Below are 26,527 nucleotides of genomic sequence, written 5' to 3' on the forward strand. Positions count from 1 at the left end.
AATAGTGATAATTACAAAACAACCATTAACAAAAAGACCTTACTTGCTCAGCATTTTCCTTGTTTGCTTTGTTTTCCTCATCCTCCTCTTCCTCCGGCTCCAAAGGTGCTGGAGTTAGTGAAGCCACAAAGTACCACAGAATGTCATGGAGAGAAGTGGTCTGAATGACATTGCAGAGAAGCCAGTTGAAAGCCTGAAACAACAATCAGACACTTGAAATAATTCAAATTTAACTCCATCCCCCAAAAAACCACAAACTATTGCCCTAAAGGAGTACTGAACTATTTTTAAATATTTTCATGTAAGAAAACAGCGCTTAATTATTTCCTTTTTTTAGCTCAGTTTTCTCATCAAAACAGTGAATGCACAATTGGTTAAATAGCCAATGCACTCCAGCACTATGACATCAGACTATATCAAATAATTAAAAACAAGAAATCAATAGATATAAAAGTATATACAGTAAAATCATTCAAATGGCTTACACATAACGCTGCATAATTGTTGGCTGCATACTGTATGCTGTTTTGTTTCCACTTTTTTCTGTAAGAAAAATGTGTTCCTACCTCTTCTAACGGAGAGGTTTGGTGCTGTAACAGTGCTTACATGTCATACATGGCAAACTGTATCACAATCAGTGATGCTATTCATGTAGCGATTTGTGATGTTGCACATGATATCATCAATGAGGTTAGTGTTGATAGGAGAGACTCCTCTCCGGCATTGGCATCTTTTACAGATTAACATGCGAGACTTGATCCCCCTCCTCAAGTTGTAAGTCCCACAGTGGCTTAAAACAATTGTGCTTAATATTCACATGCCTAGGCTTTGCTCATTTAGTAAACAGTGTTGACCTCACTGTAGAACACCCACACTTCAGCCAATGAGGCAACAGTGCACTTAACTTCAGAACCCACTGAGGCCATCACACCTTACATTTCAGGCACGGACATGAAAGGATAGGGAAATGTGGGCTTCACTGGAGATGAAAAAGAGCCACCTGAAAAATAATGAATGATACCAGCATTGAAGAACAACAAGTTACTTGCCCTCGGTAATGCCTTTTTTGGTTCCGAGACTAATCACAGATTTCTTACTTGGTGAATTTCCTCCGAGGCACCAGACTGGATGTGGAACCTTTTTGTAGCAATTCCCTCGTGTGTCAATAGGTGGAGGTGTGCGGCGTCGTTTCTGGTAAATTTTACCACGAATGTGACCTAAAGTCCCTTATATATATTACCTCCTGATGGCAGTTTCTTTCTGATCTCCATCAGCACGGCGATCAACTGAAATCAGAACATGGTAGTGTAAAGACTTCCAAATTGGGATCGTATCAATGGGCTGCATGAACCCAATCCAGAGAAATGGGAGAAGGGAAGGTAGGTGATGAATCTGTGGTTAGATATAGTCTCTACCAGAAAAGGAATTACCAAAGGTAAGTTGCTCATTTATTCTGATGAATACTTTTACTGCAGATTCCTCACTTTGTGATAGATACCAAAGCAGTACCTCCCCAGGTGGTAGGTCTTTGGACAGGCTGAGACAAGGAAATCGAAGAGGGCTGACAGGGTGAAGTGCCTGTCCCACCGGACCAGGCTGTCCAGACAATACTGCTTTGTGAATGTGTAGAGAGGCACCTTTGTATCTGCCACACATTTGTCCAGAGCTGGCACACCTCATTTCAAAGCCGTAGTAGCAGCCTTCGCTCTGGTAGAATGAGCGTGTACATCTTCTGGGGGCTGATTCTTAGCTAGCCTGTCGCAGATCTTGATGCATAACACAATTAGGAGAAGGTTCTTTTACAACGCATTACCTTTTATTTACCCTGGAGTAACCAACAAAAAGTTGGTCATTCTGTTGTTACTCCCTAGTCTGATCAATGTAAAAGCTGAGCACTCTTAGGGGAAAGGTGGTAGAGTTGTTCATCCTCTCTGAGGGCTGAGGCAGTGCATAGAAAATCAGAAAAGTGATGGATTGCCCTTAAAGGAAGGGCTTGACTACCTTGGACAGGATTGCCGCTTTCGTCTGGGGGACATAGCTTGTCTGGGGAAAAAAGTGTGTGCAGGTACCACTTGGTGTTCACTCACTTGCCTTGTTGATGTTATGGCAATAAGCATAAGAAGGCTGAAAGATAACCTTTAACTGTAGTCACAACAAGACACATAAAAAAAGAAGAAACTCCAATAACAGTGGGGTCAGGGGTTGAATGTTATGGGATGAACACCAGACAACAAACTTCTCCCAGCGTCCAGAATAAATCAATCTGGTAGATGTATGGCTAGCTGCCAAACTGACACATGCCACTTCAGGAGGGAGATCAAAATACCTCAACTGTAGTATCTCAAACTCCATGCATGGAGGTTTAAGTTATACAGGCTTGGGTGCAAAACTGCTCTGGTGCTGCAATAGGAGGTCCTTCCAAAGAGGCAGCTGAATCCGAGGACATGTGCTCATAGCCAGAGCCTCGCCCATTCTGGAGCCACTAGGATTACTTGGGCCTACTCTTTTATGAGGTTTTCCAGCACTCTGTAGAGAAAAGGGAGGGCAGAAAGGCATACAGGAGTCTCCACCCCAAACGCTAGTGCAGGAAGTCTCCGAGGAGAACTGCCTTGGGAACTCCAACGCACAAACATTTGACACTGCTCGTTCTCCGAGTTGGTGAATAGATATAACCAGGGTTCTCCTCACTAGTGGAAGAAGCCCCAGTTCAGTGCCATTTGAAGGACTGTCTTATTGTCCTTCTGAAGGTGTTGGCTCACTCATTTCTGATGCCTGTCAAATGTTACACTCTGACAGAGTGATTGTGTGCTGATCGCTAAATTTCACAGAAGCTGAACCTACTCTGACAGAATTGGCAACTTCATTCCTCCTTATCTGACGGCAAAGAACTTCTCAGTAGCCATAGTGGGATTAGGGGAAGAACTGCAATGTCTGGCGAAGTATCCAGACCCCTGGAATCCTAGCGGTCGACCAAAATATTGCCATCCTATTTGTCATCATTAACCTCAATATCATATTGTGGGACATAGTCTGGTTCGGAGTGGGCTTAATGTCTAGGTCTGGTCTGTATAGTGTGGGTCACTGATTCGGATAAAACTATCTGTTCCGTTTCCTGGCTTCAGTGATGTAGGTATCTGCTTTGGCACTTGAGTCAGTGATGTTAGAAATGGTACAGAGCGTGGCATAGATGGTGGAATCGAGGGTGGTGGCGCCATAGTCGGCAGGACAGAAGTCGGCAAAGGGTCCGCCTTCGAACAAGGTTGATGGGCACAATTGTTGTTGACAACATATTTGCAGATGGTAAACTGATAGGAGGCCTCCCCGGATACATGGGGCCTGAAGGTGCTCCAGAGTGATTTGGTGTGCCATCAGGGCTATGGCTACCCTTAGCTGTTGGAGCGGTTTCGTGCTGCTGTCTGTTCAGGGTAGGGTGGAAACGGACTAGCATTAGAATCAGTTCTGCAGTGGGAAAACTCCTCCAAGGCCTAAAGGTTCCTGGAGCGTCTTGTGACTTTCTTGCAAACCCAAACGCTGGGAGTGTCAGGACAGAGAAGACTCATGCTTGAATTGATGTTTTTTGTGGCACTTCTTTGACTTACTGAAACCCAGTGACCTTAGTGACTTATGGTCAAGGGAGCAGGTGCGAGAGTATGTCCGTGCTCTTGAATTAGACCAACACAACCGTGTCTTCTACCATGAGCAATTTTCGACTTGCGTAGTTCGGCAACAGCGGGTTTTGACTCACAATCCCGGGTGGCGGTCTTGTTCATCTTGGAGCAAAAAGGACATGACACATAATCATGTTTGGAGCCGCGACACCATAGATCAAAGTCGTGGGTGTCTGCAACTGATTATCTGCTTGTTACAATTACAACACAGTTTAAAAGCTGTAGTCTTAGGGGATGAAATGTCTGCATACTGGTTGACAATTTGTTTAGGGAACAATCTGTCACTAGTGACAGGATTTGAGAAGCTCCGATTTTCCATCGATAGATGTGGAAAAGGAACTGATGTAAGTGTGTAAAGATGAAGCATATATAAGGGCACCGAGGACACATCTGATGTGGTATGAACCCAAAGATAAGCCACACGATGCAACCTGTCATTCCGCATGGAAAATGCTACAAAAAGTTTCAGAATCCGGTGTGGCACCTGGGAAAAAGGCACAAGGTGAGAAATCTGAGGAAGTCTCTATCAGAACTGTAGGTACAGGTAACTTGTTTCTTTCCCAGCATTTGGTTTGTCATAGATATACGTTTCAATCAGAAAAGCAAGAAATACTGTAATAATGATGTACGGGCATGACAGAGGAATGAGGAAAATTTGACTCCTCTTGTTGGAATAGATGATAACGAACTCCCTGTCCTACAGCCAGTTGTTGACACAGGGGAACAGTTGATGAAATGTACGTCTCAAAAATGCTGCCATTTAAGCAATGCACCTAGTAAAGCTTCTTGGAGAGGATTTCAGCCTGCATGGTAAGGCCAGGTATAGCAAACCAGCCATCATGAAATACATAAACCAGATGATTGAAATGTATAGGGATATGAAAATGTTAATCTTGTAAGTCAAATGATATTAAGAATTCTCCTTCTAGACGAACTACTTGTTCAGCTGGTGTAGGTCCAAGATATGACACCAGACTTCTGAATATGATTTTGGCAGGACTGTTGACACCTAGAGAGGGGTTTCAAGAGTGTACCTAGAAGTGAGCCTCTGCACTTTTGTTACACCTCTAGGTGGTTTTAAAGTATGGGTTACTTACCTTCGGTAACGATGTATCTGGTAGAGACGATTCTAGACGCAGATTCCTTCACGTAGAATTATCCCCAGGCGCGAGACTGGATCCGGAAACTTTTTGCCACAGCATCCCAGCGCCAGGGGGTGGGGCGACACCACGCGACTCTGCCTAGGCGTCGTCCGCGTACGTGACATCAGCGAGGTCAAACAAGCCCCACCCCGGCACGCCCATGTCAGTTAACTTCGGAGAACTTTTCCGTGCCGCAACGCGGAGCCACCAGGCAAACTGTGGGAGCAGGGGAACAGTGTGCGAAAGAGTGGAAACAAAGAATGGAGACGAGCGACACCATAAGGAGCGGTGTAACACTGCAGCCTCCAAAGGTAGGAGCGGAATAAAGAACAGAGCAGAGCCCGAGCAGCCACCCTGCCAGCATGTAAACCGCCCCCCCCCCCCCTCCCTCGGGAAGGGCAGCCAGTCCCAGAACAGACAGGACAACAACAACAACCCTCCAAGCCACCCCAGCACAGAGGGCAACCATCCTCCAAGGAACAAGGGCAGGGCATGGCCAGGTGACCAACAGACAGAGGACGGCATAGGGGCAGGGACCCCCAGCAGCAAGAGGAAGCGAGGGAGGGCAGAGATTGAAGGTAAAACCCCCCCACTCCCAAACCTGGAGCAGCCCAAGTAGCAGGGCACAGGAGCACCATAGAACAAGTTACTTACCTTCGGTATCGATGTATCTGTAAGAAACATTAGTTAGTTAGATTCCTCACCTTAGAATATCCCCAGGCGTCAGACTGGATCCGGAAGATTTTTCGTCAGCAATACCCCTTGCGCGTCGCTAGGCGTCGTCTGCGGCTCCGCGTCCGTCGTCGGCGTCATGCACCGGGATGACGTCGTCGGAGTACTTAGACGCCGCCCTCGCGCGCTGACGTCAGTTCTTGTACATAGCTTTCCGCGCCAGGAACGCAGAGCCATGCAAGAGACCGACACTGGTGCCAAAAAATCTAGGGCCCTGAAAAGGATAGCCTCAACCCTAGATGTCAGTTCGCAGAACGGGGAGGATGGGTGGGTCGGTGAGGAATCTAACTAACTAATGTTTCTTACAGATACATCGTTACCGAAGGTAAGTAACTTGTTCATCTGAAAGAAACACGTTAGTTAGATTCCTCACCTTAGAATAGATACCCAAGCAATACCAACCCCGGTGGTGGGTCTGCGATCCAAGATCACACCAGAAAGTCCTGGAGGACAGAACGGCCGAAGAAGCCATCCCTCCGGACTTGCCTGTCAAGGCAATAATGTCTAGCAAACGTGTGTAGCGAAGCCCACGTTGCCGCCTGACAGATGTCCTGCAAAGGGACACCTCGTCCCAAAGCAGTAGTAGCCGCTGAGGCCCGAGTAGAATGGGCGCGCAGCCCAACAGGAGGGTCCTTTTTCGCCAATGAATATCAAATTTTGATGCACAAAACGACCCACCGAGAGATGGTCCGTTTGTGCACAGCTTTCCCCTTCTTGGCACCCACGTATCCAACAAAAAGCTGGTCGTCCACCCGGAACTGCTTTGTGCGGTCCAGATAAAAGGAGAGCGCACGTTTGGGATCCAGACGGTGGAGCCTCTCTTCCTCTTTGGAAGGATGCGGAGGCGGAAAGAAGGTGGGCAAGGTGACAGACTGCCCAAGATGAAATGGAGTCACCACTTTCGGAAGAAAGGAGGGACGAGGCCGAAGGACAACCTTGTCCGGATGAACAGAGAGAAAAGGAGGCTTTGAAGATAAAGCCTGGAGCTCGCTCACCCGTCTAGCCGAGGTGATGGCTACCAGAAAAGCAGTCTTAAGCGTCAGCAGACGAAGAGGACAATTATGAAGAGGCTCAAAGGGAGCGCACATTAGAAATGTGAGAACAAGATTCAAGTCCCACTGAGGCATTACAAAAGGGACAGGAGGGAACGTGTGAGTAATGCCTTTTAGAAAGCGTGTAACTACAGGGGACTTGAAAAGAGAAGGCTCATCAGGAAGCCGTAGGAAGGCAGAGATAGCAGCAAGATAACCTTTCAAGGTGCCCAGGGCAGAGCCCTGCCGGGCCAAAGAAAGAAGAAAGAGGAGAACCTCAGAAAGAGGGGCGGAAAGGGGATCCACAGCCTTTGCTGTGCACCATGCCACAAATTTGTTCCACCGGCAGGCGTATACCGTCTTTGTGGAGGGACGCCTGGCTGCCAGAATGATATCACAGACTTCAGGAGGCAAGTCAAATGGCATCAACTGCCGCCGCTCAATCTCCACGCATGGAGGTGGAGGCTGGACAGGTTCGGGTGGAGGACCGTCCCCTGCTGCTGCGACAGAAGATCCTCCCGAAGGGGCAGACGTATCGGAGGATCGGTCAACATACTGAGTAGCTCGGGATACCAGTACCTTCGTGCCCAATCCGGAGCCACCAAGATGACTTGGGCCCGGTCGCGCTTGATCTTCTTCAGCACTCTGGGCAGAAGTGGTATAGGCGGAAAGGCGTACAACAGACCGCAACTCCACTCGCGACAAAGCGTCGCCGAGCGAGTGCCGCCTTGGAAATTCCAACGCGCAGAACTGCTGACATTGCGCGTTCTCGTCGGTGGCGAATAGATCTAACCAAGGATCTCCCCACTGCTGAAAGAGACCTTGTGCCACCTCGGAGTTCAGACGCCATTCGTGATCCATCATGCACCGGCGGCTGAGTTCGTCTGCTCTGGCGTTCAGAGAGCCCGCCAGATGTTGAACCACCAGGGTGACGCCCTGGTGTTCCAGCCATGTCCAGAGGCGCAGAGCCTCCTTCCTGACAAAGGGTCCACGACCCCACCCCGCCCTGTTTGTTGCAATACCACATGGCGGTGGTGTTGTCCGTGAACACCTGCACGACACTTCCCCTGACAGAGGGAAGGAAGGCTTTCAGCGCAAGTCGGATCGCTCTCAACTCCAACACGTTGATGTGGAGGCAAGACTCCGCCGGAGACCAGAGGCCTCTGATCTCCGCCTCTCCCATATGGCCACCCCATCCCAGGAGGGACGCATCCGTCACTACGACATGCTCCGGATGGGGAAGGGAGAGGCTCTTGCCCGCGACCCAATCGCGGTCCGTGAGCCACCACTGCAACTGTTGTGCAGTGCCCTCCGAGATCAAGACACGGTCGGACAGGTTGCCGTGATGCTGGGACCACTGAAACTTCAGGTCCCACTGCAGAGCCCGCATGCGCCGCCTGGCGTGATGCACTAGTAGGATGCAGGAGGCCATCAGCCCCAGAAGCCACAACACTAGCCTGATAGAAACCCAGGATAGAGGCCGAAAGATGGGAATCAGGGCCTGAATATCCCGGACCCGCTGTTCCGGCGGATAGACCCGGAACTGCGTCGAATCGAGAACCGCTCCGATGAAGAGGAGCTTTTGAGAGGGACTCAGGTGTGACTTCGGCACGCTGATGGAAAATCCCAGCAAATGCAGGAGATCCGCCGTAGTCTGGAGGTGGGAGACGACTGCCTGGGGCGAGCCCGCCTTCAACAACCAGTCGTCGAGATAGGGGAAGAATGGAACCCCTGATCTGCGCAGATGAGCTGCGACCACCGCCATCACTTTCGTGAACACCCGAGGGGCACTGGTAAGGCCGAAGGGGAGCACGGTAAACTGAAAGTGCTCTTGGCCCACCGTGAACCGCAGGTAACGCCGGTGGGCCGGCAGGACGGGGATGTGGAAATATGCGTCCTGCAAGTCCAACGCTACCATCCAGTCTCCTGGGTCTAGGGCAGCCAGAACCTGAGCCAAAGTTAACATCTTGAAGCTCTCCTTCCGGAGGAAGGCATTGACGTTCCTGAGGTCCAAGATAGGGCGTGAGCCCCCTTTGCCCTTCTTGGGAACCAGAAAGTAGTGGGAACAACAACCACGACCTACTTCTGGGCTCGGAACGCGCTCGACGGCCCCCTTGGCCAAGAGGGCCGAAACTTCCTCGTGGAGAAGAGCCAAATGATCACCCGAGATACGGTGGTGCTGCGGTGGCATGGCTGGAGGGGTCGTCTCGAAGGGGAGGGAGTAGCCCCTTCGGACAATTTGCAGCACCCACCTGTCCGACGTGATGGACCGCCAGTGGAGCAGGTGATGGCGAACTCTGCCGCCCACTGGCGTGGAATGGGCCTGAAAGCTCGGACTAGGAAGGCTTTGAGGCGGATGCTGCCGGGGTGGATGTGGGCTGACCGCGTCGTCCTCCGGAACCGCCTCGGCGGAAACCACGTCCGCGACCGCGCGCAGGTTGGTTCTGCGGCTGGTGGCTAGGCGGACGTGAGGAGGCACCCCTTCCTTGGCCACGAAAGGGGCGAAAAGCGGAGGTGAGCGCCCGCGGAGCCGAGAGGCCCAAGGACTTGGCCGTAGCCCGGGAGTCCTTAAAGCGGTTCAGCGCACTGTCCGCCTTCTCACCAAACAGGAGAGTGCCATCAAAGGGCATGTCCACGAGGGTGTTCTGGACATCCCCGGAAAATGACGTGGACCGCATCCAGGCGTGACGTCGAAGCGCCACTGTGGTGGAAATCGCCCTACCTAGCGAGTCCGTTGTGTCAAGCCCACATCGTATGGCGTGCCGTGCTGCATCCCTCCCATCGGCCAAAGCCTGGGTAAGACGTGTCTGGACCTCCTCCGGACACAGGGGCAGCACGTCCTCCACCGCATCCCACAGGGAGTGGGAATAACGGTCCAAGAGACATGCGGTGTTCAAAGACCGCAGGCCCAAACTAAGGGACGAGAACAGTTTCTTGCCAAACTGCTCGAGTCTCTTGGAATCCCGGTCCGGCGGGGCGGTCGGGAAGGAGGATTGGGAGGTAGAGGCCTGGATAACCAGACTCTCGGGGGTGGGGTGTTGGGATAGGAAACTGGGGTCGCCCGGAGCAGGGCGGTGGCGCCTGGCAACGTTCCTATCCACAGGAGGGACTGTGGAGGGCTTGGACCAGGTGCCCTGAAGAACGTCAGTGAGGGCTTCATTGAACGGCAACAGAGGCTCAGTGGAGCTTGCGGCCGTTTGAAGCACCTCAGTGAGGATGTTAGTCCTCACAGCCACGGCAGGCAGCTCAAGCCCAAGGGCCGCGGCCGCCTTGCGCAGCACCACAGAGAATGCTGCACCCTCCTCCGAAGCCACAGTCGGAGGAGAAGTGAATCCAGTGTCCGGCGAGGTGTCCAGCCCACTGGCCTCCCCCAGTTCCTCTGCCCAGTCCTGTGAAAGCTGCGACTGAACAGCCATAGGGTCTTCATACCCCTCCCAGTCGCCCCCGTAATCCGATTCCTGATACTCAGGAGGAAGGATCGGAGCCGGACGGTAGAGATGAGGAGTCTCAAGCGGCGCCGGACGCAGCGTCGGTCGACGCCGCAACGGCGTCGGGTCCGGAACAGGGCTAAACTGGGGTTCGACGCCATCCGGTGCCGGCGCCGCCGGCACCGGTGTCGGCGGCACCGGTGGCGTCGGCGGTTCAGGCGTCGGCGCCAGCGGAGGAGGCGTGACTAGGTCAACCGGCGTCGACGGGGGCCCAGGCATGGGCCCCGCGGGGACCTGCGGCGTCGGGACCGGAGTCTCCGACGGCGCCGGGGCCGGAGCCGCCGGCCCGCAAGGTCGCCCAGTCGAGTCCGCGGGGCCCGAAGGCACGCCAGCGGGCGTCGACGGCGGGGCCAGCCTCCTCATGGCCGAGAGGAAGGCACTGACCTCCGCCGGCGTCGCATCAGTCCCAGGGACCGGTGGGTATGGGGACTTGCGCGGCGCCTGCGGCTCCGACGGAGCCGCGGGGGTGGAACCACCCGGACCCTCGGCCGAGTCGCGCGACCGGCGAGGGGAGTCCGAAGAGCGATGTCGTCTCTTGGACTTCTTAGAGTGTTTGGACTTACCCGACGACTTGGAGCCCGACGATCGATGATGGCGTCGGCTGCGGCTCCTCGAGCGATCCTTGGACCTCCTCCTGGACCGGGATCGCGCACGACGCGGAGCCGAGTGGCGAAGCTCGAGAAGCTTGCGGGACCGCTCCCGCCTAGCCTTCGAAGTCAGGGCCTGGCAATCGGAGCCTAAACAGTAAAGGCACCGGCGGTGGTGATCGGTCACCGACATCAGTCGATGGCAATCATCGCAAGCCTTGAACCCAGGCATCCTACCGGCACCAGATGTCGATTGACAGGATCAAAAAGGATCAAAAAGATTTAGTCAAAAAAGACTAAAAGGGGTAGCTCTCCCGGATCGGCGCTTACTGGCGCGGAAAAAAGAAGAACTGACGTCAGCGCGCGAGGGCGGCGTCTAAGTACTCCGACGACGTCATCCCGGCGCACGACGCCGACGACTGACGCGGAGCCGCAGACGATGCCTAGCGACGCGCAAGGGGTATTGCTGACGAAAAATCTTCCGGATCCAGTCTGACGCCTGGGGATATTCTAAGGTGAGGAATCTAACTAACGTGTTTCTTTCAGATACCCCATCCTCCAGAGAACCAAGAGGAGGAAGGAACAGCAACAAGACGGAGCAACCCGCCAAGAGCAAAGGAATGCACTCACAAGAGACACCACCCCCCACCAGGAGGCGAGTGCCGAGACCAACCCACGGGTCCTCGCAGAACGGGGAGAAAGGGCGGGCCGTGAAGGAATCTGCGGCTAGAATCGTCTCTACCAGATACATCGTTACCGAAGGTAAGTAACTCGCACATCTGATAGAGACTACTAGCCGCAGATTCCTTCACGTAGAATAGATACCCTAGCAATACCCACGGGGAAGGAGGGTCTGCGAAAGGACCACCCCACCCATAAAAGGACAGAGGGTCACATGGGGGACCAGACCTGCAGACCGGGCAATAACCCGGCCCCTCCCAGGCAAGAGGAGCCCCCCACAAGAAGAACACCACCAACCCCAGAGGGATGGAGGAAGAAGAAAAAAGGGGGAGGCCTTCACACCCACGATAGAGGAACCAAGGGCCAATCCAGAGAGGCCAAAGTACCTCACACCCCTTCAAGGCAATAAGCTTCCTTACAAAGCCAGGGGGAGAGCCCAGAGGGCCCAAGGAAACAAGGGAAAAGAAGGCTAGGCCACACCAGATGGAAAGGCAACAGGCCAACCAGAGCGGCGCTAACTGACAAGCCGCCAGAACAAGAAAAAACAGCCCAGGCCGGCCCCAGGAAGACCGAGTGGGCAACACCTGACAAGGGATGGCACAGAATTATCCCAAGCAGGGAGAAGAGGAAGGGCTGGACACACACCCACGAGGGGCCACGCACACGCCCTCAAGAAGCAAAGCAACATACAGAAACGCCACGGAGAACAGGCACCACAGGGCCACCAGAACTCCCCTGCAGAGCGCAAGCTGTATAACAGCTACCACTACCCCACATAGGGTACGTTAAATCCCAAGACATGGGAACCCTCATTGGAAGAACTTCCGCAACAGAGGAAAAACAAAAGAGCCACAGGGAAAAACAACCCGCAAACGGCTTGACAGTCAGCCCAAAGAAAAACAGAAGGCCTAATCTGTGGGCCAAGTCTGCGTAACAGTTCTAGCAAGAAACACAGCGAACAAGGGCCATCCAGCAGCCAACATTGCCAAAGTCCCCACAAGGAGGACTCAATGGCCAGAAATCACACTCCACCGCAAGAGCGACCGTCCCAAGAAGGACCAGAACCAGCTCAACTCCTCAATCACTGAGGAGGAGGAGGAGTATAAGGGGGGGGGAGGAGGACGGAGCCCCGCCAGGAACCTTTGGATGGCGGAGTCAGCTGGGGCATGGAACAACAGGCTACCATCAAACGGGAGATCAATGAGCCGTTCTCGGATATTTTCGGGACAGACGCCGTCCCGAAGCCAAGCATGGTGACGGAAAGCAACTGAGGAAGCCATGGCCCGGCCCAGCACCTCCGAGATGTCCAGAGCGGAGTGAAGGATAAACGCTGCCAGCTCCCGGCCATCCAACGCATGACGCCTTAAGTCCACCTGAACAGTCTCCTGAGAGGCCGCGGACCCCAAAGACTCAACCGTGTCCCACAGACAAGAGGTGGCCCTAGCCAGGACACCAAGGTGTTCAGGGCCAGCAGGGCTGCGCTGATCGAGGCAAACATGTTGTGCCCCCTAGAGTCCAGCCAGCGGGCCTTCCGGGAGGGCGGAGTCAACAGCGGCGCCAGGGAGGGAAAGGCAGTCCGTAAAAGAGGACTGGCGGCAGAGGGGTGGAGGGAAAGACATGCAGGGTCACGCGGCGCCGGAAGGTGCCGGTGTAGAAGGTGCTGAGGCACCGGATCCCCTGAGGCAGGACGTCCCCAAGCCCCCGTCAGGGATGAAAGGAGCGAACCCTCAAAGGGAAGCAAGATCTCCCTCCCACCAGAGCCCTGGTGGAGAACCTCCAAAAGATGATCCATCTGAAAATGAGCAATCGGGTCACCCATTCGCAGAATATCTACAGCCGTGGACACCGCGTGAGCAAAGGCCGCACCTGCCTCTGTAGGGCCCCGCGGCAGAGAAAGCAGCTCCTCCGTGGGCGACAGCTGCAGACTAAGGCAGCCGTCCCCCCAAGCCAAGCGGAACGGGCAGGGGCCAGACCCGGAAGGTAGAAGGAGCCGAGGAATGGGGGACCTGCCGCTCCTCCGGCGAACACTGCGGCCTCAAACGGCGGGGAGCCACCCTTCGACGATGCCGGTGAAAATGACACCACTCGGCGGCCAGTCTCCGGGGAGGATGACACCAATATGCAGGCCGCCTCCGGAGAAGAGGGAGCGTCCGAAGACGAATCCGCAACTCGATGCCTGTCAGGAGCCGTAGCGTCCACCGCCTGAGGCTGAGCAGTAATGCCAGCCTGCGCCGAAGGAGACGCTGGATAGGGCTTCTCGAAGTCACACTGCGCTGGGGACCGGAGCGGGCCGGAGTCGCAGTGAACAGGGGGCGGCTTCGGAATGGCACCGACTCGACCTCTGCCGAGGCAGCTGCCTGCGTGGAGGGACGAAAAGGACCAGGGGAGTGACACGAAGCCCTCCGCCAGCCTCGGCCCAGTATACGACATAGGTGGTCCGGCAAGCCATGCGGCACCGCCACGGCCGACCCAACCTCCGACTCGCCCTCTGACGAGGCAGATGCCTGCGTGGAGGGACGAGAAAGTCCCGGCGAGGGGTTCGTGTCCAGTCTCGACCCGGAGAGGGACGAGGAGAGTACACCGACTCCTGTGGCGCCGCCCGGCCCAGCAGCTGCAGGCGCCGTAGCGGCGTCACCTTGGCCCTAGACACCTTGTCCAGGGACTGAGGGGGGCTCGGGCATGCGACTCGAGCCCCGGCGACCTCACGTGACCCCACATGGACTCCCGCTGGAGTTTGCGGCGAGGCAGAGACGCCGTGGTGTGAAGGAGGGAACCCAGAGGAGCCGCACCCCAACAGCACCAGATCTTCCAAACCTGGATCCAACCCAGTTGGCGCCAGGGCCGGAGCCACCGGCGGCGCCGCGGAAGGTCCCGCGCAAGGCAAGGGAACCGCTGACGCCCCAGAAGGGGAAGGAGAAGGAGGAGGAGACGCCAGCAAGGCCTGCAAAGCCGCCACGTATGTCTCCATCTGGACTCTCAACGCTCCATCACCGGGAAACGGTGGGTAGGAGGACACACAAGGCCGCATCACCCGCGGAGACGCCACGCACCCGGCAGGCCGAAACCCGGCCCCTGGGGACAAACTGCGACACTTACCCACCGGTGAGCGACGCTCTCGCGACATCAAGGAAGGGCGATGACGACGGCCACGGCCGTATCTGAAGCCGTCTGCTAAGGCTGATCGAGGGGAGGAGGTCGACCTGGAGAGACATTCCGAGAGAAGTTTCATTCGGCGCTCCCGCCGCGACTTCGGCTTCAACTGTTGGCACGCCTCACAATCCGTGGTGCCGTGATCCTCCCCCAAACACCACATACAAATGCGATGAGGGTCCGTCGCCGACATAAGATGCCCACACGACGTGCAAGCTTTAAAGCCCGAAGGCATTCACACACTGTTCTACGAAGAGAAAGACAATGATGAAGAAAAAAGGGCCCGAAACAGGCCCGTAGCAAGACCGGATCCGCGTTGCACGCGGAAAAGGAAAAAATGACGTGGGCGCGCCGGGGTGGGGATTATGTGACCTCGCTAACGTCACGTATGCGGACAAGGCCTAGGCGGAGTCGCGTGGTGTTGCCCCGCCCCCTTGCGCACAGGGATGCTGTGGCATAAAGTTTCCGGATCCAGTCTCGCGCCTGGGGATAATTCTACGTGAAGGAATCTGCGGCTAGTAGTCTCTATCAGATAGGGGACTTCAAGGAAGTAGAACAAATCCTGAGTCCCTATGGTAGAGATCCTTCCTAATCCAGACCCGAAGGACAACTCTCTTCGATGTTTGAGGATGCAAGAATGGTTCGAGAAACCAGGGGAGAGACAACTGTTGTAAAACGCAATTAAACATCTGAAACATCAGCAATACAATACTCACTTCACTGGCTGAAATTTGAGTGTTTTCCAAATTAATAAGGCAACTAAATAAACACTCTTTTTAACCCTTTCAGACTTGTGAACATTAAACACTGCACTGTTAGTCAACCTTGGATTCCCCAACTGGACAGCAGGAAATCATTCAAGCTTGCAAAACTATGAAAGATCTACTGTTGAAGAAAATTTGTGATCTCATATGTGACGCCATGCGGGAGGTCAGGAGCAAGGTGTGGTGGGGCCGAACTTTTGCTTCAGTGCCTTAACTGGCAATTAAGTGTTATGTTTGGTGTTGAAACACTGCCTACTGGGTAGACTCCCTCACCTGGCCAAGACCAAAATCCCTGGGAGTTTCCACGACCTAGCGTACCTTACCGCTAAAAGTGAGATCGCCCGGAATTGGAAGGTGGCAAGGGGCCCCATTTGGGGGCACAGAAGAAAGAGATGATTAAGTGGGCGGGATGCGAGGGGAGAATCCTACTTCGAGATGCACAGCGGGGCGCGGGCAAGACAAAAGGTGCTCGATCTTGGGAAGCACTGGTGGACTGCCTAACCTAGAGCAAGACACCCCAGCAAACTCAACTGGGGGTTCCCACGCGCACCCTGAGCGACTGGACCCGGAGCGAACCCTGACCCCTCATGAACCTAGATTGGGGCTGTCTTGGAGCATGGAAGTAAGCAACTCCCCTGACCTGGGACTTACAGTACTGCATAAACTTAGTACCCACACATTTAATGCTCCATAAGAAGTGATGTACCAACTCACGGGGGGTGGGAGTATAGGAAGGGAAGTTAAATTAAGAAGATAACTTGAATGGACTGTTTTGCCCTGCTTCTTGAAGGCCTTGATAACTATTGATGTGCTAGAGATGTGTCTTCATATCCAGCTGATAGTTGAAAACCTCAATAAAATCTGTTTACAAAAAAAATCTTTAGTGTTGTAGACACTACATTAGCTCAACTATTTTGTCTGACTGCTCTCAGACTTAAACTTAACTGTAAGGTTTTTTCAATCAATGTCAAGTGTTTTGTGATGTTCTATCAACTAACTATTATAGAGCCATTTTGTTTGGCTTCATAAATCTTTGCCATCACCATACCAAAAAGGCAGCAATACAGAGACTGCAATCATTTATAAGACAATCACTTCAATATCAAGTTTTTATTTATGCTGCATAAGTGAGCGCGAGTGGTGGCCAGCACAGGGCATCACTATTTGCTTATGCTGATGATCCACACGGAGGCTGATGAATGCAAACATGTGACAGACATGATTGTCTTGCTTAAAGCAACATCAACCAATCACTGATACAGCCCACTGTTCAGAATCATTAAAGAAAGCATTGGGCTACATGCATTTGACCCCCCCAAAAAAGTTCAGGCTTGACTTAGTCACCAACAAAGAATACGTTAATGCAGGACAATGGATCTTGAGCTTGGAGGTGGTAAGTATTTACTGACGGTGAACAGTATGTCCTCAATGAAGGAGATCTTGTTAATAGCAGAAGAGGTGCTGACTAAGAATATAATGACTAAATCTTAGTTAACAAAGATGAAATGCCATTGGTTATTAATGAGAAAATGTTCAAACCAAAAATGGGGAATTTGTGGACTAGGAGACTTTAGGTGGCTAAGTCATGCTGTCCTTAGAAGCTGCTTGAATCAAATTAGAGAAAATGAATCTTAATTCCCTGATTCAACAGTCACCCATGTTCTAAGGTTTCCTTAGTAGGAGCAGATGTGTGAGGCTCCTACCGGACTTCAACCCCAAGAATGCAGCAAAACTTCAAAACAAGTACTTTCTCTAGGCTTGCGGATCTTGTAGCAGAACAACTGATATATGGGACAGTTTTCAGGTACATAATGGTGGGCGAGACAGTGAAAACGTTAAGAAAACAGATTATCTGAATATATCATTTGTAAGCTGCAAGAAGTGCAAGGTCAATAGGGAACTTTTTCTCCTACACAGGAATTTCAGCCATGAAATCCAGAAATGTATAAAAGGACATCGGTAATGCTCTTTCTAGTAGAGATTCTATCCAGAAGCAGATTCCTCACCTCCTGAATACGGCCCAGGCATCAGATTAGATTTGGAAACTTTTCAACAGTACCTCTTTGCTGTGACATGTGGTGCCTTGCTGCGCTAACATTGTTCCGCTCCAAAAAAGACATGAGGAGCCCGCAACTCCCACGGGCTGATGTCAGTTACTTTCGAGGCTGTCCTACCACCAGACGCAGAGCACCAATAGCAAATGGATTATGACCAGTGTGCAGATTCCTAGAAAAGAAATCTCAATAATGAATTGAGTCCAATTACAAAATGCGGAGGATCTGTGAGGGATCTGAAGCTAGACCGAGTCTCTACCAGAGAGAGCATTACCAAAGGTAAGTAATTTGTCCTTCTGATAGACTTCTAGCCATAGATTCCTCACATTCTGAATAGATACCAGTGCAGTACATATTAAGAGGCACTTAAACCAGAAGGTTCTGCAAGACCGATAAGGCAAAATGCCCAGCTCGGCACACCTGTCTGGCCAGACAATAGCGCTTAGTGAACATATGGAGGGAAGCTCATGTAGCCGCCTGACAAATGTCCACGACTGGGAGTCTGTGTGCCAACGTAGTGGCAGCAGTTATGGCCTTGGTAGAATGAGCACACAGTCCTTAAAGAGGCCGCTAAGAGCGAAATTGTAGCAAATCTTAATGCAAAGTACGATCCAGTGTGAGATGGTTCTCTTCTGCAGAGCCTTACCTTTTTTTCCAGAGAACCCCACAGAGAGCTGGCCATCCTTGCTGTTTCCTTTACTATGATCAATATAAAAGCTTAGAGCTCTTTGGGGGTCCAAATGGAGGAGTGTACCCTTCTCCTCAGAGAGGTCAGGCAGAGCACAGAACGCCAGCAAGGTGATGTTCTGACTGACATGGAAGGGTATCACAACTTTAGGGAAGAACAATGCCCATGTCCGCAAATTCAGCTTACCTAGGAAGAAGGTGGTGTACTGCGGGTTGACACAGAGGGCTTTCAGATCACTCACATGTGGCACCGATATTATGGCAACAAGGAACACTGTCTTGAGGGTGAGAAGTCGCAACAGACAGCTGTGGAGCCGCTTAAAGGCTAGTGCACATCAGATATGTGAAGACCAAGTTTAAGTCTCACTATGGCATGACTAAGGGAGAGGGAGGAACAAATGTTGTAAACCCTTCAAATAACTGGAGATTTAAACACTGATGGCTGATCCAGCAACCATGAAAAGATTTACCCTTTAACTGTTCCCAGGACAAAGCCATGCCAGGCTAGGGACAAAACACTGCAATCACTTTCCTGAACAGAGGGGCACTGGTGAGGCCACAGGGGAGCACAGCAAAGTGGAAGTGTTTCTATCCCGCCACAAACCGCAGGTAAGGCCAATGGACAGGTATATGGAAATAGGAGCCCTACATTTCCAACGCTACCATCCAGTCTCCAGTATGGAGAGCAGACCAGACTTGGGCTGGAGTGAGAATTTAGATTATTTTCCTTCCTTTGAGAGGGCGCAGGTCTAAAATAGGACGAAGGCCTCCATCCTTCTTTGTCATCAGAGAGCAGCTGCAATACCAACCACAACCTACTTCTGCTGCTGGTACCCTCTCGATAGCCCCTTTGGCTAAAAGAGCTTGCATTTCCTGCCACAAAATGGACAAATGGTTCTCTGTCAGTCGGGGGTACGGTGGACGATACAGTGGTGTGGAAAGGAAGGTAGGGTATATACCCTTCCTAACAATTTGCAGGACCCACCCTTCCAATGTTACGACCAGCCAACCTAGCAACAATCCTCAGATCCTACCTCCCACCTTGTGGCTGTGTTCCACTTAGGGCACACTAAAGGGATTTGGCAGGTGAAGCTGCAGGGAGGGGCAGTGGACTGGGAGGCTCATTGACCTTGACCGCAAGGGCGATTGGTACCATGTTATGACCACAAAACTGCTGGACACCTTGTTGAGGTTGGATGGGCTGAGGGCACGGGGTGCTTCAGCCGCACCGCGAGAGGGCTGATGCAGTTAGCAAGGTGGGACAGACAAACTAAGGCAGAGTGTTGTGGCCGTACTCTCCTTGAACCACTCAAGAGGGGAATCTGCCTTGTTCCCAAACAAGCTTGTCCCGTCAAAGGGCATGTCCATGAGAAACAACTGGACATCACCTGAAAAACAAGTGGACAGAAGCTAAGCATGGAGACGTCAGGCTACATTGGTGCCAACGCTCCACCCGATGGAATTGATGGTGTCTACACAAGTACTAATTGTGAACTTGGCAGTGTCACAACCATCTTGTAAAGCTTAGAAGAGGACAGGTCGGAGATATTCAGGAATACCAGTGAGGAGTTGAGCTACCGAATCTCAAAAGGCATGTAATAGGGCCCCAGGAAGCAGCTGACCTACACTCATCTAAGAGCCAAGCTGGTGAACGAGAAGACTCTTTCCAAATTACTCCCTATTGAGGGGAGGAGTGGGAAATGTGCTTGGACTGGGAAGGAACATAGCATCAAGTCAGCCCATCTAGCCGAAGAACCTGTTAGTTTATCTGAGACCTGGGAGGCTGTTGAGAAGGGAGCACATTGTCCTATGGGTACTGCCTGCTTGAGGGGCAGAATCAAAATGCCACAATGTCAACTCAGTTTGAAACCAGCCATATGCAAATCAATCTTGGCTGGTCTTGGGTTAATTGTTTGAGGGTTCAGGGAAGGCCTGGCCTGACAATTGGGGTTCGATTGCTCCTACTGGATCAGGGTCAAGACTGATGGGAAACTGTTTAAAATGCTGTAAACACAACGCAGTAGTTTACAACGTGGTTGTTACAGCGACTGCGTTGTTACCTCGCGTGCCATTACATCCAAGTCATAACAACGACTTGCTGTAGGGGGAGGGCAACACCAGAGAATGTGTTGGATTTTAAATCCCAAACCTTCCCTGATGTTGCACAAACTGGAGTAGGAATAGTAATTAATACTATTCCTAAGTCCAGTGCACCCCCACAGCAAGTAGTTGATACGACTTGCGATGTAATGGCACGTGTGGTAACAACGCAGTTGTTTTAACGACCGCGTTGTAAACTACCGTGTTGTGAATGCACGCGTTGTAACGTGCTATATTCAGCTGAGTCCAAACTGAGGTGTCATGGTATGCAAAAAACAAAAAATTAAATTAAAAAAAAGATGGACTGGGATGCGGCCCAAGTATTTACTAATGGTTGAGAATAATGAACAAGTTACTTACCTTCGGTAACGATGTATCTGTAAGAGACATATATTAGTTATAGATTCCTTACCTTAGAATTACCCCAAGGCGTCAGATTGGATCCAGAGATTTTTTTCTTCAGCATTATCCTTCCGCATCGGTAGGTGGCATCGGTCGACTCTGCATCAGTCGTCGGCGTCACCGGCATGACGTTGCGGTGAAATGAGGTGTCATGGTATGCAAAATAATAATGGACTGGGAAGTGGCCCAAGTATTTACTAATAGCAGAGATTAATTCAAGCATTTAATCCATCACTTTTTTGCATAGTTCAGTGTAGACCTGTGCATCCCAGTGGTGCTAACCTTTCTCTTTGTACAGTGTTATGATTTGATTTTATTAAAGTACTTTTATTTCTTAAAAAGAATAGGAATGGGCTGGACATTCACTCATTGTGCCTAAGTTCTGGGTGCAGAGATAGAGACAATAGTCTTGAAGAACAAGTTACTTACCTTCGGTAACGATGTATCTGTAAGAAACATTAGTTAGAGAGATTCCTCACCTTAGAATATCCCCAGGCGTCAGACTGGATCCGGAAGATTTTTCGTCAGCAATACCCCTTGCGCGTCGCTAGGCATCGTCTGCGGCTCCGCGTCCGTCGTCGGCGTCGTGCGCCGGAATGACGTCGTCGGAGTACTTAGACGCCGCCCTCGCGCGCTGACGTCAGTTCTTGTACATAGCTTTCCGCGCCAGGAACGCAGAGCCATGCAAGAGACCGACACTGGTGCCAAAAATAAAATCTAGGGCCCTGAAAGGGATATCCTTAACCCTAGATGTCAGTTCGCAGAACGGGGAGGATGGGTGGGTCGGTGAGGAATCTAACTAACTAATGTTTCTTACAGATACATCGTTACCGAAGGTAAGTAACTTGTTCATCTGAAAGAAACACGTTAGTTGGATTCCTCACCTTAGAATAGATACCCAAGCAATACCATACCCGGTGGTGGGTCTGCGAACCAAGATCACACCAGAAAGTCCTGGAGGACAGAACGGCCAAAAAAGCCATCCCTCCGGACTTGGCTGTCAAGGCAATAATGCCTGGCAAACGTGTGTAGCGAAGCCCACGTCGCCACCTGACAGATGTCCTGCAAAGGGACACCCCGTCCCAAAGCAGTAGTAGCCACTGTGGCCCGAGTAGAATGGGCGCGCAACCCAACAGGAGGGTCCTTTTTTGCCAAGGAATAACAAATTTTGATGCACAAAACGACCCACCTAGAGATGGTCCGTTTGAGCACAGCTTTCCCCTTCTTAGCACCCACGTATCCAACGAAAAGTTGGTCGTCCACCCGGAACTGCTTTGTGCGGTCCAGATAAAAGGAGAGCGCACGTTTTGGGTCCAGACGGTGGAGCCTCTCTTCCTCTTTGGAAGGATGCGGAGGCGGAAAGAAGGTGGGTAAGGTGACAGACTGCCCAAGATGAAATGGAGTCACCACTTTCGGAAGAAAGGAGGGACGAGGCCGAAGGACAACCTTGTCCGGATGAACAGAGAGAAAAGGAGGCTTTGATGATAAAGCCTGGAGCTCACTCACCCGTCTAGCCGAGGTGATGGCTACCAGAAAAGCAGTCTTAAGCGTCAGCAGACGAAGAGGACAATTATGGAGAGGCTCAAAGGGAGCGCACATTAGAAATGTGAGAACAAGATTCAAGTCCCACTGAGGCATTACAAAAGGGACAGGAGGGAACGTGTGAGTAATGCCTTTTAGAAAGCGTGTAACTACAGGGGACTTGAAAAGAGAAGGCTGATCAGGAAGCCGCAAGAAGGCAGAGATGGCAGCAAGATAACCTTTCAAGGTGCCCAGGGCAGAGCCCTGCTGGGCCAAAGAAAGAAGAAAGAGGAGAACCTCAGAAAGAGGGGCGGAAAGAGATCCACAGCCTTTGCTGTGCACCATGCCACAAATTTGTTCCACCGGCAGGCGTATACCGTCTTTGTGGAGGGACGCCTGGCTGCCAGAATGATATCACAGACTTCAGGAGGCAAGTCAAATGGCATCAACTGCCGCCGCTTAATCTCCATGCATGGAGGTGGAGGCTGGACAGGTTCGGGTGGAGGACCGTCCCCTGCTGCTGAGACAGAAGATCCTCCCGAAGGGGCAGACGTATCGGAGGATCGGTCAACATACTGAGTAGCTCGGGATACCAGTACCTTCATGCCCAGTCCGGAGCCACCAAGATGACTTGGGCCCGGTCGCGCCTGATCTTCTTCAGCACTCTGGGCAGAAGTGGTATAGGCGGAAAGGCGTACAACAGACCGCAACTCTACTCGTGACGAAAAGCGTCGCCGAGCGAGTGCCGCCTTGGAAATTCCAACGCGCAGAACTGCTGACATTGCGCGTTCTCTTCGGTGGCCAATAGATCTAACCAAGGCTCTCCCCACTGCTGAAAGAGACCTTGCGCCACTTCAGATTTCAGACGCCATTCGTGATCCATCATGCACCGGCGGCTGAGTTCTTCTGCTCTGGCGTTCAGAGAGCCCGCCAGATGTTGAACCACCAGGGTGACGCCCTGGTGTTCCAGCCATGTCCAGAGGCGCAGAGCCTCCTGACAAAGGGTCCACGACCCCACCCCGCCCTGTTTGTTGCAATACCACATGGCGGTGGTGTTGTCCGTGAACACCTGCACGACACTTCCCCTGACAGAGGGAAGGAAGGCTTTCAGTGCAAGTCGGATCGCTCTCAACTGCAACAAGTTGATGTGGAGGCGAGACTCCGCCGGAGATCAGAGGCCTCTGATCTCCGCCTCTCCCATATGGCCACCCCATCCCAGGAGGGACGCATCCGTCACTACGACGTGCTCCGGTTGGGGAAGGGAGAGGCTCTTGCCCGTGACCCAATCGCCGTCAGTGAGCCACCACTGCAACTGCTGTGCAGTGCCCTCCGAGATCAAAACATGGTCGGACAGGTTGCCGTGATGCTGGGCCCACTGAAACTTCAGTTCCCACTGCAGAGCCCGCATGCGCCGCCTGGCGTGATGCACTAGTAGGATGCAGGAGGCCATCAGCCCCAGAAGCCGCAACACTAGCCTGACCGAAACCCAGGATAGAGGTCGAAAGATGGGAATCAGGGCCTGTTTATCCCGGACCCGCTGTTCCGGAGGATAGACCCGGAACTGCGCCGAATCGAGAACCGCTCCGATGAAGAGGAGCGTCTGAGAGGGACTCAGGTGTGACTTCGGCACGTTGATGGAAAACCCCAGCAAATGCAGGAGATCCGCCGTAGTCTGGAGGTGGGAGACGACTGCCTGGGGCGAGCCCGCCTTCAACAACCAGTCGTCGAGATAGGGGAAGACTGGAACCCCTGATCTGCGCAGATGAGCTGCGACCACCGCCATCACTTTCGTGAACACCCGAGGGGCACTGGTGAGGCCGAAGGGGAGCACGGTAAACTGAAAGTGCTCTTGGCCCACCGTGAACCGCAGGTAACGCCGGTGGGCCGGCAGGACGGGGATGTGGAAATATGAGTCCTGCAAGTCCAACGCTACCATCCAGTCTCCAGGGTCGAGGGCAGCTAGAACCTGAGCCAAAGTCAACATTTTGAACCGTTCCTTCCGGAGGAAGGCATTGACGTTCCTGATGTCCAAGATAGGGCGTAGGCCCCCTTTGCCCTTCTTGGGAACCAGAAAGTGGTGGGAATAACAACCACGACCTACTTCTGGGCTCGGAACGCGCTCGACGGCCTCTTTGGCCAAGAGGGCCGAAACTTCCTCTCGCAGAAGATTCAAATGATCCTCCGAGATACGGTGGTGCTGCGGTGGCATGGCTGGAGGGGTCGTCTCGAAGGGGAGGGAGTAGCCCCTTCGGACGATTTGCAGCACCCACCTGTCCGAGGTGACGGTACGCCAGTGGAGCAGGTGATGGCGAACTCTGCCGCCCACTGGCGAGGAATGGGCCGGAAAGCTCGGACTAGGAAGGCTTGGAGGCGGATGCTGCCGGGGTGGATGTGGGCTGACCGCGTCGTCCTCCAGAACCGCCTCGGCGGAAACCACGTCCGCGACCGCGCGCAGGTTGGTTCTGCGGCTGGTGGCTAGGCGGATGTGAGGAGGCACCCCTTCCTTGGCCACGAAAGGGGCGAAAGGCGGAAGTTTGCGACCGCGGGGCCGAGAGGCCCAAGGACTTGGCCGTAGCCCGGGAGTCCTTAAAGCGATTCAGCGCACTGTCCGCTTTCTCACCAAAAAGGCGAGTGCCATCAAAGGGCATGTCCATGAGAGTGCTCTGGACATCCCCCGAAAAGGATGTGGACCGCAGCCAGGCGTGACGTCTAAGCGCCACTGTGGTAGAAATCTCCCTACCCAGCGAGTCCGTAGTGTCAAGCCCACATCGGATTGCATGTCGTGCTGCATCCCTCCCATCGGCCAGAGCCTGGGTAAGTCGTGTCTGGGCCTCCTCCGGACACAGGGGCAGCACGTCCTCCACCGTATCCCACAGAGAGTGGGAATAACGGTCCAAAAGACAGGCGGTGTTCAAGGACCGCAGACCCAAACTAAGGGAGGAGAACAGCTTTTTGCCAAACTGTTCCAGTCTCTTGGAATCCCGGTCCGGCGGAGCGGTCGGGAAGGAGGATTGGGAGGTAGAAGCCTGGATAACCAGGCTCTCGGGGGTGGGGTGTTGGGACAGAAAACTGGGGTCGCCCGGAGCAGGGCGGTGGCGCCTGGCGACGTTCCTGTCTACAGGAGGGACTGTGGAGGGCTTGGACCAGGTGCCCTGCAGAACGTCAATGAGGGCCTCATTGAATTGCAGCAGAGGCTCAGTGGAGCTTGCTGCAGACTGAAGCACCTCAGTGAGGACGTTAGTCCTCACAGCCACGGCAGGCAGCTCGAGCCCAAGGGCTGCGGCCGCCTTGCGCAGCACCACAGAGAAAGCAGCACCCTCCTCCAAAGCCACAGTCGGAGGAGAGATGAATCCAGTGTCTGGAGAGGTATCCAGACCACTGGCCTCCCCCAGTTCATCTGCCCAGTCCTGTGACAGCTGAGCCTGAACGGCCATAGGGTCCTCGGACCCCTCCCAGTCGCCCCCGTCATCCGATTCCTGGTAAACAGGAGGAAGGAGCGGAGCCGGACGATAGACATAATGTGTCTCTAACGGCGCCGTACACGGCGTCCATCGGCGCCGGATCCGGAGCGGGGCTGAACTGGGGCTCGACGCCGAGTGGAGCCGGCGTCGGAGGTGGAACCGGTGTCGACGCCGGCGGAGGAGGCGTGACGAGGTCGACCGGCGTCGGCGGGGACGAGTCCCTCAGGAACCTGCGGCGTCGGGGCCGAAGCCGGGACCGGACCCGCCGGCACGCAAGGTTGCCCAGTCGGGTCCGCGGGGCCCGAAGGCGCGCCAGCGGGCGTCGACGGCGGAGTCAGGCTCCTCATGGCCGCGAGGAAGGCACTGACTTACGCCGGCGCCGTGTCAGTCCCAGGGACCGGCGGGTATGGGGACTTGCGCGGCGCCTGCGGCACCGCTGGAGCCGCGGGGGTGGAACCACCCTGACCCTCGGCCGAGTCGCGCGACCGGCGAGGGGAGTCCGAAGAGCGGTGTCGCCTCTTGGACTTCTTGGAGTGCTTCGACTTACCCGAAGACTTGGAGCCAGACGAGCGATGATGACGTCGGCTGCGGCTCCGCGACCGATCCTTGGACCTCCTCCTGGACCGGGATCGAGAGGGGCGCGGAGCCGAGTGGCGAATCTCGAGGAGCTTACGGGACCGCTCCAGTCTAGCCTTCGAGGTCAGGGCCTTGCAGTCCGAACACGACTCCGCGTCGTGGTCGAGGCCCAAACAGTAAAGGCACCGGCGGTGATGATCCGTAACCGACATCAAGCGGTTACAGTCAGCACAGGCTTTGAAACCAGGCATCCTACCGGCACCGGAGTCGAGACAAGATCAAAAAGGATAAAAAAACTTAGTAAAAAAAGACTAAGAGGGGTAGCTCTCCCGGATCTGCGCTTACTGGCGCGGAAAAAAGAACTGACGTCAGCGCGCGAGGGCGGCGTATAAGTACTCAGACGACGTCATTCCGGCGCACGACGGACGCGGAGCCGCAGACGACGCCTCGCGACGCGCAAGGGGTATTGCTGACGAAAAATCT

General features: G+C 53.5%; 1 protein-coding gene across 15 annotated transcripts in view; it reads right to left on the reverse strand.

Annotated features, from left to right (window-relative positions):
- The window catches only part of MYCBP2 (MYC binding protein 2), a 1,771,217-nt gene that overhangs the window by 407,064 nt on the left and 1,337,626 nt on the right, over window positions 1-26,527 (reverse strand). For all 15 annotated transcript variants that reach the window (XM_085622060.1, XM_085622057.1, XM_085622054.1 and 12 more), the window contains one exon: window positions 44-193. In XM_085622060.1, coding sequence (XP_085478186.1) covers window positions 44-193 — 150 coding nt within the window. The remainder of the gene's footprint in view (window positions 1-43; window positions 194-26,527) is intronic.

This window comes from Triturus cristatus, chromosome 8 (assembly GCF_964204655.1).
Source record: "Triturus cristatus chromosome 8, aTriCri1.1, whole genome shotgun sequence".
Lineage (NCBI taxonomy): Eukaryota > Metazoa > Chordata > Amphibia > Caudata > Salamandridae > Triturus > Triturus cristatus.